The sequence below is a fragment of the Pteronotus mesoamericanus genome, unplaced genomic scaffold, assembly GCF_021234165.1.
Source record: "Pteronotus mesoamericanus isolate MK-2021 breed Mesoamerican mustached bat unplaced genomic scaffold, CSHL_Meso_final scaffold_705, whole genome shotgun sequence".
Lineage (NCBI taxonomy): Eukaryota > Metazoa > Chordata > Mammalia > Chiroptera > Mormoopidae > Pteronotus > Pteronotus mesoamericanus.
The window spans coordinates 5,338,437-5,354,571 of record NW_026555326.1 but is presented as its reverse complement, the minus strand read 5'-3'; the positions used below and the strand labels follow the sequence as shown (position 1 = coordinate 5,354,571).

General features: G+C 42.4%; 1 protein-coding gene across 3 annotated transcripts; it reads right to left on the bottom strand.

Moving 5' to 3' along the window:
• Positions 1–2,247: 2,247 nt before the first annotated feature.
• On the bottom strand, positions 2,248–7,348 carry RAB29 (RAB29, member RAS oncogene family). Of its 3 annotated transcripts, none has more exons than XM_054563046.1 (6): positions 7,289–7,348; positions 6,711–6,951; positions 4,370–4,441; positions 3,506–3,687; positions 3,091–3,212; positions 2,248–2,832 (listed from the first exon to the last, which is right to left on the bottom strand). In XM_054563046.1, the coding sequence occupies exons 2-6, from the start codon at positions 6,832–6,834 to the stop codon at positions 2,721–2,723; spliced, it is 612 nt and encodes a 203-aa protein (XP_054419021.1). In that variant the 5' UTR covers positions 6,835–6,951; positions 7,289–7,348; the 3' UTR covers positions 2,248–2,720. The 3 variants fall into 3 exon arrangements, with proteins under 3 accessions (XP_054419021.1, XP_054419022.1, XP_054419023.1); XM_054563047.1 differs by having other exon boundaries at positions 6,711–6,956; positions 7,289–7,318; XM_054563048.1 differs by lacking the exon at positions 6,711–6,951 and having other exon boundaries at positions 7,289–7,336.
• Between the last annotated feature and the right edge of the window lie 8,787 nt (positions 7,349–16,135).

Below are 16,135 nucleotides of genomic sequence, written 5' to 3'. Positions count from 1 at the left end.
ATTCTTTTGCCAATGCTAATAAATTCAGGAATAGTTTATCACTGATTTACTATTGATTGAAAATTACAGAGTAAATTCCAAACTTTGAAATCTAAAAAAAACAAAACAAAACCTGGAGATAATAGGTAAAAATGAGGAACCCCAAACACACTTTAGCAATAGCTAGGAAAAGTGAATTAGGAAAATCATCTTGAAGTAATTTTGGCTCATTAGTAGTAACAAAAGAGCAAACCGTCACTTAACTGCTGAAGGACCTTCCTTGACCTTTGTCTTTTTCCTACTTTTTTTTTTTGTCACTTGGCTTTTCTGTCTACAGTAGAAAGCCATGGCAGCTACAGTCCCACAGCTCTGTTTCAGCCCTTCCTTAGGTCTCTAAGAACATTCTGCTGGGAATGCTTACGTTTTCTTTTGGGCCATAGACCAGCTGAGTGGTTGGAGGAGCATCTTGTCTCAAATACAGAAACTTCTCTAGGGAAGGGATACAGTAGTCTCCATGCTCCAAACAATTTTACCTAAGAGGTGGCATCCAAATGATAGGATCCAATTATTTTAGTATAATCACATTTCAAATCATGTAAATATTTTCTTCTTGTTTTCCTTTTTCTCTATGGATAGGGACATAGGGAGGAATTAGTTAATTTCAGTTTCTTCTTTAGTTTCAGACCTATAATTTTCACCAATTGGGAGACAAAATCCAGAGGGCAGGCAGGCAGGCCACTTCTAGCACTGCTTGAAAAGGCAGGTATATCTTGAGTCAGCAAATGGGAAAAGAAAGCATATTCAATTTTGTTTAAATGGTCACATTTCCAAACAGTATGTGGGATGTTACATCAAGTACTGAATGGTACTAGGCAGGTGGTACTTACTAGTAAATTAACAGATAAGCAGAAAAACATGTACCTTCATTTTTAAAGAAGGTATTTTTAAAAAGTACAGTCTTCGCTTCCATGGTGCTCTTGAACAATCAGCATAGGATAACACTTTAACAAACTCACATAAACAGCCAGTAACTACCATGAATGCAAGATTTATTTCCCATTTATGTATGATATTTCAGGGGTTCAAACCAGTGCATAAAAATCTATTTTCTTCTCTTATAAAGGAAATTTGTTAATTTACTATTATCTTCAGAATCATTGTAATAAAAAGTCTACCTGAAAAGGGTAATACAAAAGAGAACTTCAAGGTCTCAAAAGGTTGTGCAAAAGTGACAATTGGCATTAAAAACAAAAACAGAAAAATAAACCAACAAACTACTGAAGGCTTAGCTCGTGTTCTTTTTCTGATATTTGGCCTCTTACCTCTCTTAGGACAGTGGTTTTTGAAGTTTGGTGTGCATCAGAATCAGCCAGAGGACTAACAGGAAAGGCTTGGGTCTCTGCAGCATTACCAAGTTATCAAACCAGACTAATCAGTCACCTGGGAAGCTTTGAAAACTAGGAGATTCCCAGGCTTCACCCATAGAAATGTTGATTCAGTAGGTTTGAGGTTTGGGACCCAGAAATCTTAAAACCCCATCTGATTTAGCACTTAGCTAATGATTTTCTGTCTATCTACTCCCATCCCCAAAGGTCTGTACATAATATTCGGTTCCTGTGGCTGTTAAGTGCTAGCCACCCAGATTGCTCCTAAGCAAGTCACCCCACAGGGCTTTGTTCTATTAACCTCTCCCTCTTCTTCCATTCAGGTTCCCAGAGCTGTGAGAAACAGACGACTGGGCACCACTCGCTGCATTATGCATCAAGACATCAACCCAGAAACCTGCAATCCCCGCCCCTACTCTACTGGTAGGGAGACGGTTAGAACACCCTGAGCGAGAAATAATTTCTTTGTGGAAAGAAACACTCTCATCATACAAGATAGTTTAAAAGCTTTAGTATTCTTCTTTTTTTTTAATCCTCTCCTGAGGATATGTTTATTGACTTTGAGAAACATTAATTGGTTGCCTCCCATGTGTATGACTAGAGCTCAAACCTGCATTGTAGGTATGTGCCCTGCCTGGCGATTGAACTTAAAACCTTTTTTTGTTTTGTTTTCTTTCTTTCTTTTTTTTTTTTTTGGTGCACAGGACAATTCTCCAACCAACTGAGCCACCTGGCCAGGATAAGTGTGGCTATTCTTGAAGCCAAGTCAAGAGAAGGCTAATTACAACTTTAGAAGCTTCAAAAATACAGTGACTTCTGGGTCACCTCTAGTAGCCCAAAACCCAAACATATCCAGCTCCACCCCTTCTGTGTCTCCGAATCAGGTATTTACAGTAAATTCAAATTCCAAGACAGAAAGAATCTGACCTATAAGGAATTTGGGAAATGACCTTTGATTTTGTTTTCCTCTCAGTCTGAAGTCATATCAGATTGATATCTCAACATACATGAGATGGAAAAATAAGCTCAAAAGCAGCTGAGAATTACAATCCTTAAGATCCTTAACGCACAGATACTGATTTCTAATCCTTCCCATAAAATCTGAGATCATAAGTTGAGTAATGAGATGATCTTATACAAAAGGCACTATGTGGGCCACGTGAGCCAGCAGCAAGTAAGAACCAAGTTCTAGGTGATGCAGAAATGCACATTGGTCCCAGGTGTCTTTTCTTGGTGATGATGCCCCTCCTTATTGGAGAGTCAGCACGAGATAGTTCAAAGATACTTAGTAAAATTGCTGGGTGGGCAACCTAAGGGTAGGGATTAGAACTGGGAGGGAAAGCAAGCAGAACACAACTAGCAGCAGCCCCAGCTGGAGGAGGGCTTGGTTTGTAGGTTGATGTAGTTCCCTTGGGTGGACGAAGACATATCTTCTCTGAAATTGCTCATCATCTTTTCGATTAGGACTCTGAAAAAGAAATAAAAAATAAGTTAGAAAAGCTGGCTTGAGGAAAGGAAGAAACAGCAAACATTGTCTGTCTTAGCACCAGATGCCATTCAGGAAAGCCAGGAAGTTTGTCCCCAGTTATTGCAGGAGAGAGGACAGCATCCCTGACTTTCAGAAGCTGGCATTCCAGTCTGCTCTTATTTGCTCAGAAATAAGAAAAGAGGGTCCAGCAGGCTGCAGTGGAAGATGGGCACATCTGTGTGCCCATGAGCTACTCACCTCATGGCCTCATTAACATTTTTGTTCTCCTTGACTGATGTTTCTGTCCATCCTATGAAACCATTCTCCTTACTGAATCGATCGACCTGGTCTCGGCTCACTGCCCAAGGGGACAGATCACACTGGCAAAGAGAGTAAATAAAAGGCCACACCATAACCTTCCTAGGAATAGGAACACAGCTCAGATACCTGTGAATTTAAAACCTTTCCACCAATGGCTAAGAACCGCAGCATCTAAAATCTACATTCAACATTCTTCCCAAAGAAAGTCTCAACATCCCATGAAGGGAGGTAGAAATGATTTTGCCAACTCGTGATGGGAAAATGAAAGCCCAGAACTGAAGACCATTTTAGATAGCTGGCTCTCCCACCCAAGATTGCGGCCAGGGGCCCTTTTCCTAGGTTGACCATGTACCTTGTTGGCCAAGAGCAGGCAGGGCACAGGCTCTCCATTGGGCAGGGTGAGCTTGCTGTCCAGATCCTGTTTCCACTTCTGGCTGTTGCTGAAGGTTGTGGCATTGGTAACATCAAACATAATGACACAGGCAGAAGCATCCCGGTAGTACAGTCGTGTCATGGATGTGAAGCGCTCCTGTCCTGGGGGGAGAGGAAAGTTCTCTAGGAGGTGATCCCGAGACCCAGTCCCAGAGCCCCTTCTAACAGCCTGCCCTTTCTGCCTTCACTGTGGGAGAGAAGGCAGTGTGCATAGTGCTTGAGTCCAGATGCTGTACCCACATGGTCCAAGTCCAAACCCTTGCTCTGTCATTTACTATATGTGTGACTTTGGACAGGCCAAGCTAATTATTTCCCATCTGTAAAGTGGGGACAGAAGTAGCTTTATCATAGGGTCGCTGAAGGGTTAATGAGTCAGTGAACCTAAAATGTTTAGAAAAGTGCTTGCCGCATAAGGGTTAGCCATTATTATTGTCTCTGTTCTCTGGGTAACTTGTTTCTCAACAAGGTCAGCAGAAAACCTGGAAAAAGCACCCTTCCCCTGATGCAGGAGCATCCACCCACAGCCTGGACGATCTGCCACCCTGCCAGCCCCTCCACCTACAAAGAGGCTGCTTTACATTTATTTACTTATTCGGGGCAAGACATCTGCAGAAAACATCTACAAAGGTTCTATGTCTATTCAGCTCGTGCATCCTCAGAGCAGCTCAATCATGCCAACTTTAGGGAAAAACTTCTGGTTTTACTGCCCCATTTTTTTTCTCTGGGAGCTGGCTGGTTCAACCGAAGTTTCTCCCTTTGTTCCTATACAGTCTTCCCAGCCTACCTGCAATATCCCACAGCTGGAGCCTCACCATCTCTGAGTCAGACCACTGGAGAACCTTCAGAGCGAAATCCACTGAAAACATAAGTATAATATAGTGAATAAAATTTCCCTTTAAGCAACTTATGGAAAACTGCAGCTCAAATAAGCAGTTACAACACTAGGGACACACAACTCCTATTTGTTTATTCATTTAATGTTTAAGCCCACAATGAGCTAAGCCCATACTCACATATTAAGTATAGGACGGCTCATTTATACTCATCTTCAGAAGGGAGTTTTTTGCTTTTACTCTCTTGTCAGACCAATTTATTTGATACTACTTGTCTCCAAGGCTGGAGCTAGGAGAGTAGGGGTAATTATGAAAACAATTTCTAATCATAGTCAGCAGTGTCCCAACCTGCGGCCCAAGATGGCTATGAATGGGGTCCAACACAAAATCGTAAATTTACTTAAAACCTTTTTTGGCTCATCAGTTTTCGTTAGTGTTTGTGTATTTAATGTGTGACCCAAGACAACTCTTCTTCCAGTGTGGCCTGGAGATGTCAAAAGGTTGGACATCCTTGTAATCTGGGAGATTTAGGGGTTTTTTTTCAGGGAAGGGATGATGAATGGGGTAGAAAGGGGAAATGAGGTAAGCGGTGACTTTTGCCTCTGCCACATTCAATTTCATTCTTGGCTTCTAATCCAATTGTATTATGATACAAACATACCCTTGGGGGAATTCTACATCCTCCACTAGTCTGTAGGAATTATCTTGGGCAGGAATGGGATCAAGTGCAAAGGTCCTAGAGGATTCCCAGAGAGGAGACAGTGTATAGACGATGCTTAAGAGTTGTGCTGGCTCGTTTGGTTGGAGTGTTGTCCTGTAGACTAAAAGCTCATGGGTTTGATTCCCGGTTGGGGATGGTGTGAGAAGAAAATGGATCAATGTCTGTGTCCCTCATCAATGTCCCCTCCCCCCGCCCCCTTTGCCTTCTTCTGTCTCTAAAAGCAATGAAAATTGTCCTTGGGTAAAGAAAAATAAAATTAAAAAGTTGTGCTGGAATACATTGCAACACATGCAGATGCTGAGACCCATGAGTTAAGGCTCGACGAGCAAGCCAGGGAAAGAGCTTTTTGATAAGGGGAGAAATAGGATAATTTGTGAGGTTTGGAAATACACTTTTCCATATCTGTGACAGAAATAAAAGCTGGGGAGAGCTTAGAATAAACACTGAAAAAAAATTAGGCAGAGTCACTTACATTTTTTACTAAAGGAAAACTAAAGAGCAAATGCTAAAAGTTAATTATTGGGACACTTTTAAACCAAGTCCATGAAACAGGGACCCTCCTATTATTTAGGAGGTGGGGGAGGCAGAGTGGATTGAAACTTTAAACCTTTAATTTTGCTGGATGTTCTTAAGGAGGATGTTTTAATTGCACTCGTTAACTTGTTAAAATTTTGTGATGAATACCAACACACATTTTCAAAATTTACATTGGTGCAAGGTTTTTTTCTTCTTAAAAAAATTCTTTTAATGGAGAGAAATGTTTATTACTCTCCTCCTTCACCAGCTCTGCCCAGCTAAGCACTTTCTAATTGACAAAAAGGCATTGACAACTTCTGAAAAAAAAACAGTCCAAAGACCACATCTGTGAAGAAATAAAACTCTTAAGGTGTTCTCTTCCTCTCTAAACCAGTTTGAGAGAAGAAAGTTGGGAAGACAGGTCAGAGAAGTGGTGTATTTTACATTCTTGAAGAATTCCTACGTTGCCTTTTTGTTTAAACAATCAAGGGACAATAAACACACAGCTCAGCAGTCCTGACAAGCATCTGACTGTGTGGCCTACGGACTTCTCCAGGCAGACATCAGACATCCCCCAAACAGAGCTAGGCCAGGTCAAATGCCTTCCTGCCCCTCTGCAGCTGCCCGGAACTCCCGTGAGACGCGGGACAGCAGCCCCGGCTGGCATCTCGCCAGGCCCTCCGCGGGGCCTCAGCTGCCTCTGCTGGCCCGAGACCTGCTCAGGGCTCCTTGGGGATGCTGCACGCAGGAAGAGACCCGGGGTCAGAGCTCCCTCGCGGAACGCAGCAATTGCTCATTTTCTCCTCCTCCCTTCCCCACGTCTCATCTCCACACCTCCACTCTGTCCCTTCCTGGCCAAAAACCTGAGGAAACCCGAAAAAGGCAAGCAAATCAAAAAACAGCAATTATTCTCTCTAGGATCCCAGGCACCTAATTCCTGACCCGAGGAAGGACCCAACGACAGCAGATCCCCAGCTACCACCCGACTGGAGTCCACAGCTCGGGTCCGCGCTCCGGGCTTCTTGTCCACCCCCCTCCCCGCCGCGACGTCTCACCTCCCACCGTGGACTTGTAGTGTTTGCTGAAGCTGTCCTGTGAATATCTTTGCACCAGGGACGTCTTGCCCACCGCGGCGTCCCCCACCACCAGCACTTTGAACAGGTGGTCGCGGCTGCCCATGGCTAGCTAGGTGGACGTCTGAGGGAGGCGGGAAGTGGGGGAGTCGCTGTTTTAACCCCTTTGGCTCCTGACCCCCTTCAAAATGAAGTTCGGCATTCCGCCCACCGCCTGTTGGGGCTGCTCTGACGAGAAAGCAAAAAGGGAAACTTGGCACTCAACCTTTACGCGCTTCCTCCCCGCGCGGCCGCAGCCTGGGTGGGGCACGGGGGCATGGGGCGCAGGGCGAGAGCTCCGAGCCCCGCAGCTGCTTGCACCTTCTCCCCGTCCCGGCCCGACTTGCGGAGAAAAGGAATGGGGCTTGGAGGTGTATTACCCGCCGGGATTTCCCCGGATCGGCCCCGGCGAGCGACTGAATCTGGCCAGTTTATTTCCCGGGTTTGGCCAGAAGATGGGGACCCTCCCTCCACTGAACAAACCAATCTCGAAGGAAGGAGCCGCTCACGCCTTCACTCACCGGACCCAGCAGGCGCCGTCCCTCTAGCCTACTCCGCACGCGTCACGTGTAGGGTTGCTCAGAGAACTACATTTCCCAGTTTACCTCGCGCTGAAGATAACAGTTAAGTGCGGGGACTGTCCGCGAGGGCCCCCTGGGAAGTGTAGTTTATGCAGTATTTTTTGTTTTTTAAAATTTACACAAAGTTTCGAGGCTTTCGAACTCCTTCCACTTTTCGGAGTCTTATTTTTAAATAATTCTGGAAGAGAAGAGATTCTTAAGAGAGGTTCATTTGACATTATGTCGCCTTCCACAGATAGGTTTCTCATATTTAAAGGTTTTATGGAGCTAAGATTAAAAATTATTCCCTGAATTAGTCCCCTAATATAAACTCATGCCTCATCCCTCATGAACCAAATGAAGTACGTTTCCTATTCTTTCAGTTACGTAGACAAACCCAGGATCTTGTGAACATGATAAATGCCAACTCTTACATTTCCCCCATGACGCTAATATCGCATCAGTCAAGTTCAGGGACACTTGATCGAGAGATTGACCTTTACGAAAACTCATGCTGTTAATGTTAGTTATTAACATTGCTAAATGTTAATAATAATTATACTAGCCACAGCAGTAAAGATAGACAGAAAACAAGAGACAGTTCCTCATTTTCATTTCCACAATTCTTAGTCTAGCTGCGTTACTCGTATACCATTTGAGCTAGAAATTTTTGGAGTAAGAGGAAAGTCCTCTTCCATTTGTTGCTTCTGTTGTTCATGAATAATAATTAGTTAAACTATATTTTTACAAATAATTGTAATTTTTCAACCTGTAACTTTTTTGACCTACCTGTCCTTTAGGTAAGAGTTAAGGGGATAAGGAGCCTCCTGGCAAGCAGAATAAGCCTCATTGCATATGCATTTCTCAGGAATGGAAGAGAAAGCAGCAGGGGCATGGGAAAATAGCCCTGCCCAGATTTCCTGATGGAGAGGCTACCACTCAAACGTTCTGTGAGGAAAAAACATCAGCATGGTTCACAACTTATTTAGCCCAAAATGTTTGTTATCCAGGTAGGAGAGGTCAGGCTGGGCTACTCACATTCCATGACAACTCAGACCTCTTTCCAGCTGTCTTTTCTCATTTCCCATTGGCTTTGATTTAGTTGACCACGCCTTGAAATTTGTTTCTCACATGGCTTCTGTGACACTTCTTTCTTGTTTGCCCTCTATTTTTCTGATAATCACCTTTTTACCGTCATGATTTCTTCCCATCCCATCATCTTGTAAGTGAATATTTCCTTAGGTTCCTGTACTAATTGTCCTTTAAACTCTTTATTTAGTAAATTGCCATTGGCCTCAAATGTCTCTCTGAGTCTTGACTTTATTTATATATTTATTGCCAATCAATGATGTTCAACTGCCATAAAGGTACATCCACTTGGAAGTCCTGCCACAGCCTCTCTCTTACTACATCACTACAAAAACAGCTCCTTCTCTCGGTTTCCCTATTTCTGTCACTGTCTTCATTATTGCTTCCCTCCAGTCAGGTTTCAGACCTCAAGCTTTTTTTTTTTTTAAGATTTATTTTATTGTAGGAAGAACAGTTAACATGAGATCTACACTTTTAGCAAATTATAAAGTTTGCAACATAGGTACAAGGCTTCACAAAAGGTCTCTAGAATTCATTCATTTTGCTTAACTGAAACTTATGTCCCTTGATTAGTAACTCCCCATTTCTCTCTCCCACGGCTCTTAACAACCACTATTCCATTATTTGATTCTATAAATTTGACTATTTTAGACAACTTGTCTAAGTGGAATCATGCAGTAGTTGTCTTTCTGTGACTTGGTTGTTTCACGTAGCATAATGTCCATAAATGTCATCCATGTTGTGGCTTATTGTATAATTTTTTTCTTTTTAAAGACTGAATAATAGTCCATGTATGCATATACCACTTCTCTTCATCCATCCGTTGATGGACATTTAGGCTGTTTTCCTATATTGGCCATTGAAAATAGTGCTAATTTGGGAGTTCTAGTTCTTCAAGATCTGATTTCAATTTTCTTGGATCAATACCCAGGAGTGGGACTGCTGGATCATAAGGTAGTTCTATCTTCAATTTTTTGAGGAATCTCCGTCCTGTTTACCATAGTGGTGATACCATTTTACGTTCCCATCAACAGTGTACAAGGGTTCCAATTTCTCCAAAGCCTCACCAACACTTGTTGTCTTTGGTTTTTCTCAATAGCCATCCTGACAGGTATGAAGTGATATCGCATTGTGGTTTTGATTTGTATTTCCTTGGTGATTGCTGATGTTAAATGTTTTTTCCGTATACTTGTTGGCTATTTGTATGTCTTCTTTGGAGAAGTCTGTTAAATCTTTAGCCAATTTTTAAATCATGTTATGAGGGGGTTTTTTTTTTGCTATTGTAGAAAGAAAACTGAGAGTTATTAATATTTCCTTTTTATACACATGCCTTTACAGCCCCCTCCCTTTAATAAAGTCAGTCACCACATCCTACTAATTCTTTCTTCAAAAACAATTCTCCCACCCATTCTTTCTGCTTCATATCCAGAGCCACTTTGCTAGTTCAGGCTTTCGTTATCTCACACCTGGATCGTCTTCAATAACCTGCTTTTTGGTCTCCCTGATTCTAATTTCTTCTGCCTTCAATTCATCCTACACAACTGGCCAGGATGATTTCCCTAAAACACCTTTGTTCCTTCACTGTCTACCAACTATCCCCCAAATGGCCAACCTTCCTGAGCTGGTGTCCAAAGCTTTCCATGCACAGGCACCACGCTGCCTAACCAGCTCTATTTCACCTTATCTCAAACAGAAACTCCGCCACCCCCACCAGCAAGGTGAGATTCTCTATACTCTTTAAAAGACCAATTTCATTTTTGACTTGGTATCTTTGCCCACGGTACTTCACCTGTCAGAATACCCTTCAGGCTTCGTTTCTTCACCAGTATCTTACCACAGTTGAAGTTCTTAAGGGCACTGATGAAATATAGACATTCTGATTCTGTAGGGCTGGGGTAGGACCCAGGGGAATCTGCCTTTTTATCAAGTACTCAGGTGATTCCTAGACCAGATTCCACTTTGAAAAATGCTACTGTAAGGCCTGACCTAAGTATGAACTTATTTATAAACAGTTCCTTTATTACTGTAGCCCTGATTCATTACCTGCCCTGATTTATTACCTGTAGTATTTACAACCTGTTTGAATTATGATCATTTAACTATGTGGACTATATAATAGTTTATAATTATTTAACTTATAAGCAACTAGCACATTACAAAGGAAACACATATTTCAAACAAAATTTTGGCCCAGTGTCTGTGAGAGGAGCTACTTGAAGTTCCCCAAATCAGAAAGGAGAGGAGTGAAAATATTTAAGAGGGAAGATTAGCAAGTTTCTAGTGTCCCCTCAAGTCACATCATTCCTTTGGTGGGGATGGGGGTGTATTTCTTCGATAGTAAGTTGCAGTTTCCCAGAAAGAGTTTAATAAAAGAGAGGGAAAGCGCACTGAGAGTGCCAAATGACTGATTTGCAAGTACACATTTGGAACACAGTTTATTGGAAGCTGGCAGAAGTGGTCAGCCTTACTCTGCTCCTGTCACATTTCCTATAGGTGTCTGCCTCTCTCCTTTTCACTTCTCATTCTTTATTTTGAAAAATTTCAAACCCATAGAAAAATTAAAAGAAGAGCACAATGCATATCAATATGTCCTTCAGCTGGATTTCCAAAGACTAACACTTTGCCATGTCTGCTTCGTCTCTGTGTGAGTGTTAAACAATCTGAAAATGTATCACACCAAATTCTTCAGCAATGGCTCCTAATTATGTAATGCTCCTACAAAACTAAAAGTACCATTATCACATCTAAGAAAATTAACATTAGCTCAATAATATCATAAACAGTCTACATTTACATCTATCTATAGCCCCCAAAGTATTTTTTTTCACACCCATCCAGAAAACACAGTTCATGCATTACATTTGGTTGTTTTATTTTTCAGTCTTTTTAAATCTAGAACTCTGCTGTGTCCAGTAGCTATGTGTGGTTATTTAAATTAATTAAAATTAAGTAAATTCAAAAATAAGCTCATCAGTCATGATGGCCACATTTCAAGTGCTCAATTGCCACATGCGGCTAGTGGCTACTATATGGACAGTGCAGATATGCAGCTATAGATGGGTACAGGCTAGTTGTCTTGAAGAAAGTCCCACATTATGGATTATCTGATTGTTTTCTCAAAATGAGATTCTGGAAAGAGCCTTTTGTAGAGGATGGGGTATATAATTTATGTCACTAATTGATGGTGGCAGTTGGTGATGCTCATATCGAAGTATAAATTCAATAAATACTTACTAAAGAAGTGACCCAGCACAAGCAATCTACTAAGAACTCGGGCATTTGACTTCAAATAGGGGAGAACGAGCTTATATGATCCCCAGAGCCTCCAGCACTGTCTGCTCACAGAGCAGAGAGGTGCTTTGTGACATGAAATGGAGGCTGAAGCAACACAGCAAGTGGCCTGGTAGCATGGGGCAGGGTGCACCCAGAGAAGGGTGAGGCTGTGGGCTGTAGCTGCCAGCCCACCCTCCGGGCTCATTGAAAAAATCTCAACTTTCTGGTGAGTGCTTGGGGCAGAGGGGGCAGTGGGGACAGTTTGGTGAGATGCTTGTGGCCCAGCTAAGCATTCAGCCGCAAGTGTCAGTAGCAAGGTGTCCTAGGAAACGTTCTACAGAGACAGGCTGGCGGGCTCACAGAGCGGCTTGCGGATCACTCCTTGGCGGGCTCCTGCCCAAGAGTCGGTGGCCAGCTCTGAGCCTGTGACTATCTAGGAGAAACCTCAAACTCTAGTTTTTACTGCTCTTGTTGCCATATCTGCCTCCTTCCATGGATAAGCCTCCTTTCCACCCCATATAAGGATGAGGGAAAGAAGATATTAAAAGGGTGGACGCTAGAGGGGAAATTTGGTATAAAATACTGTGTGGTCCCACTGTCAATGTGGCACTGGGAAAGTCACATCTGTAAAAGGAAGGGGTTCCCTTTCAACACAGATGATTCTGTTCTGATTTCCTGTGTCTTTTGAACTTTGTAATAGGTGAGAACGGCAGAGATTATTGCATTGATAGGCTGTCTTATTTAACCCCAACATCCTCATCCCCCAAGAACTTGGAAATACCATCGTCTTCCTCAGCCTTCTCAGAGTTAAACTCTAAATCAACATGTAATGAGAGCTGCCCAGGCAGGAGACTGGACTGACTGAAAGAAGAAACATTTCTAAAGAAGGAATGTATTGATCTGAAGGGAAGCTGGTCAGCAGCAAAGACAAGACCTGCTGAGAAAATACTGACCACACCTCTGGGCTCTGTTTGGCAGGGTCCAGAGTCTCGTGGGGGAACATGGAGACTCATGCAGCCGACTAACAGGGCCTGATGCCATTCTATTTTCAACTTATAGAACTAACTTCTCAGTTAGGATTCCAAACACTCCAGGTACCTTCTGATCATCTGCCTTCCTGTGTAGCTTGCTTCCAGGAAGTGAATGTGCTGGTCAGGCTGCCATATGTCTGTTGGGCCCACTTACCATCTGGTCCTATGCGCAGTCCTCTGTGAGCCTGTGGGTCCAAGTCAGCCTCCCTGAGATGATTTCTGGGTGGGACTGAGTTTCTGAGCCCTGGGGATGAGGCTGGTTCAGAGTCACAGTGCATCCACCCAAGGGAGACCTATCCATGAAGCCGGCTGGCCTTCCTCACTGCACAGCTTTCTCCACCTTCAGCTGCAACCTTGTCACCGATTAATAAAATGCAAGGTAGGTCCAGGTCTATTTACTTGTTCATTCACTAGTTCCTTCCTATCATCCCAAATTGTATATTCTGAGTATTTCTCTTCTCATTTTGGTACCACCACCAAGTGAATAAACATTATATAATAATAATAAAAACTTCTATTTATTGAATATTCTGCATGTCCAGCAGCTCCATTGAGAAGGCATTATTGTTCCATTTTGCAGATGGGACAATTGAGGATCAGAAGAGGCTCATTATGGTCGCTAGTTCAGACAGCTGGGATTCAAATCTATGTCTGTCTACCTCTAAAGCTTGTGTTTGATTGTTATTACTTAAATTTTTACTTATTTTTAAATTTTATTTATTTTAGAGAGAGGGGAAGGGAGAGATTTAGAGAGAGAGAGAGAGAGAGAGAGAAAGATCAATTGGTTGTCCCTGGAATGCACCCAACCAGGGACCTGGCCCACAACCCAGGCACGTGCCCTGACTGGGAATCAGTCTACTGAGCCACACCAGCCAGGGAATTTTGTTATTATTTTTAAAATTTAGCTGCAAGGAGACACCAGGGAGACGTCTGAGAACACGAGTATAGCATCCTCAGTGTGTTTTCTAAGAATTTCCTCATTCCGAACGTGGACATCAGCTGGATTCTTATTTACTGAGGTAAAAAAAATAAGAATCTGCCTTCATTGTAGAAGGCAGCCTGGCAGTCGTGTCTGGTTGGAGTAGGAGAATTCTTGCAAGGCCCTGGGGTGTCCCAGAGGATTCAGGCTGCCAGCTTTGACCATGATACAGAAAAGAAGATAACCTAGATCCTAAGCAAAGCAAGAGACAGAGAACATAGAAGTGTGGGCGCTACGTGACGCATGGTTATGTCCTCCATAGCATGGCAGTTCCAAGGGAGAAAGATCAGTAGCTGTGCCCCTGCTTCGGGAGTGGTTCCCCCAAGTACCTCAGGTAATGGTGACATCCCCCCCGCCCTTTGCGAGCCTGTACGCAAGAATGGTTTGGTGTCGGGCCTGGCAATCAGGGGATCTTAGTATTTCATGTTTGACACCTGGGATAGGTCATTCATTCTCTGAAAACTTTAGTTTACCTTTCCATAGATTTCTAACTCTTATATATCAAATGCTTCATTTCTGAACAATTTTTGAGATACTCAACAACTTAGGTAATGTACTTGAAACTCATGTGACAGTCTGTGGCACTCAAGGACAGATAAACGTGGGTGTCCCAGACAGGCCACAGCTTGGAGCTCCCTTAAAGCGATGTTCTCTGTCTACTTGTTCAACATTTATGTGATAGGAGCTAAGAGAAAATAATTTCTGTAATGATCAAAATAAGGAATTTGTTCCAATATGTTCAAAATAAGGAATTTATGCCACACACTGAATATAACACAACATTTAAACTTATTTGGCACTTATTTGGAATTATTTTTCATTGAAAAAATATCACCAATAGCTAGAGAGTAGTAGTTATCCATGATGAACTAAACATGAATATAGCCATAAAGTCTTTGAAATTGTTTAAAAATTCTTTTCTGACTGAACAAACTTTTCTCACTTTTTTTTTTTTTTGCAATTTGTTTTCAAGTTTTAGGGTTTTTAGAAAAATTTAAAAAATTTTCCAAGCCAGAGATTTTCCTTGGAGCTTATATTTAGTTAATGTAATAAAATACAGTATCATGCAGTAAACAGTACTATACTGTACTTTATTCAGCTTCTGACTTTTAGCTGACGAAAACAGCAAACTTGAGGAGATTGTCAGCTGGCTGATCTCAGGGTTGGTTAGCAGTGTTGCCTGTAATTATGTTGCAAAAATATCAGCAGAGATAGGCTGGCATGGGGGAGGCATGTTTGTAAATGTCCATTGGAAGATACTGTCTATGTTAGTAGACAATTAACATTTTGCAGTAATGCAAGGTGCCTCATGAAAGACTAAGACAACAAAAGGTACCATATTTCTGATTATTTTAGGAACGTGCTTGTATTTTCCATCCCGGGGCACCCTGGCCAGCTGTTTCACCCAGCTTCAGGCGCCATGGCTGAGAGAAGCCTGGGTGTGAATATAGGACCTTGGGCAAGACATTTAACTACTCTGGGCCTTGGTTTCTCTCTCACAGAACGGTGAGGTCTACTTTGTGATTATTAGAGATACTTTTGAAGTTGTAAATGAGGCCATTCATATTTAAAAAGATACTATGCTATATATTAAAACATACAAACAATAATTAGCATGCAATTGTCCTCTTTCCATTAAGCCTTAATAGCCTTATATAATATATTGCTGCTTTGAAGAGCTAGTCTTAGAGCCCAGGTTTGTTATAAATCACCAATTTCTTAAATGTTCTCACCAAAAAAAAAGGGGCGGGGAGGGGATAAATGTGTAGACTCATGAATGTGTTAATTAACTCAGTGGGGGAATTCTTTCACAATGTATATCAAATCATCACCTTATACACTTTAAATATCTTATAATTTTATGTCAGTTATACCTCAATAAAGCTGAAAAAAAAAGGGGGCTGATTACTGAGATGGATAATGCTCAGCATTCAGTATATGCTACATAATACTCTCACACATCCTGTGGGGGATGTGTCCAAGGGTCCAATGGTTCCTGGCTTTGAAGTCAACCCTGGGTGGAGCTGCACTATGGCTCTGCTTTGTCACAAACACGTGGCCGCCCTCAGTCCTCTGAACGCCAGTCAAATGGAACTGTCTGTAGTTCCCAAAAGAATCAGGCTCGCTTCCCTGATTAGCTTATTGGTTCCCCTCTAAATGGTTCTTTCTTCGCCCACTTTGTAACTCCCGTTCTTCCAGGCTTCCTCCACGAGTTCCCTGAGCCTCAAGATGTGACTGAGTGTCCTTTCCACCTGCCTGCTCCTGTAGCCACCCTTGATTTACACCTATGGTCAACGAGCTGACATTGCCTAGTCATTGACCCCCCTCCCCCTCTCTTTAATATTGACTAGTACTTTTGGATTTAGTATGTGCTCATTGACGTCTCCCAACAATCCTAGGAAACAGGTTTTAGTACAGATGAAGACACTGAAGCTC

What these genes read in the sequence shown, in the direction of transcription:
- RAB29 (XM_054563046.1), bottom strand. Translation starts at nt 6,834, where the DNA reads ATGGGCAGCCGCGACCACCTGTTCAAAGTGCTGGTGGTGGGGGACGCC. An exon ending in CTACAAGTCCACGGTGGGAG is followed by an intron (nt 4,442 to 6,710) that starts GTGAGACGTCGC and finishes TTATGTTTTCAG; the next exon opens with TGGATTTCGCTCTGAAGGTT. An exon ending in GCCTGCTCTTGGCCAACAAG is followed by an intron (nt 3,213 to 3,505) that starts GTACATGGTCAA and finishes TCTCTTTGCCAG; the next exon opens with TGTGATCTGTCCCCTTGGGC.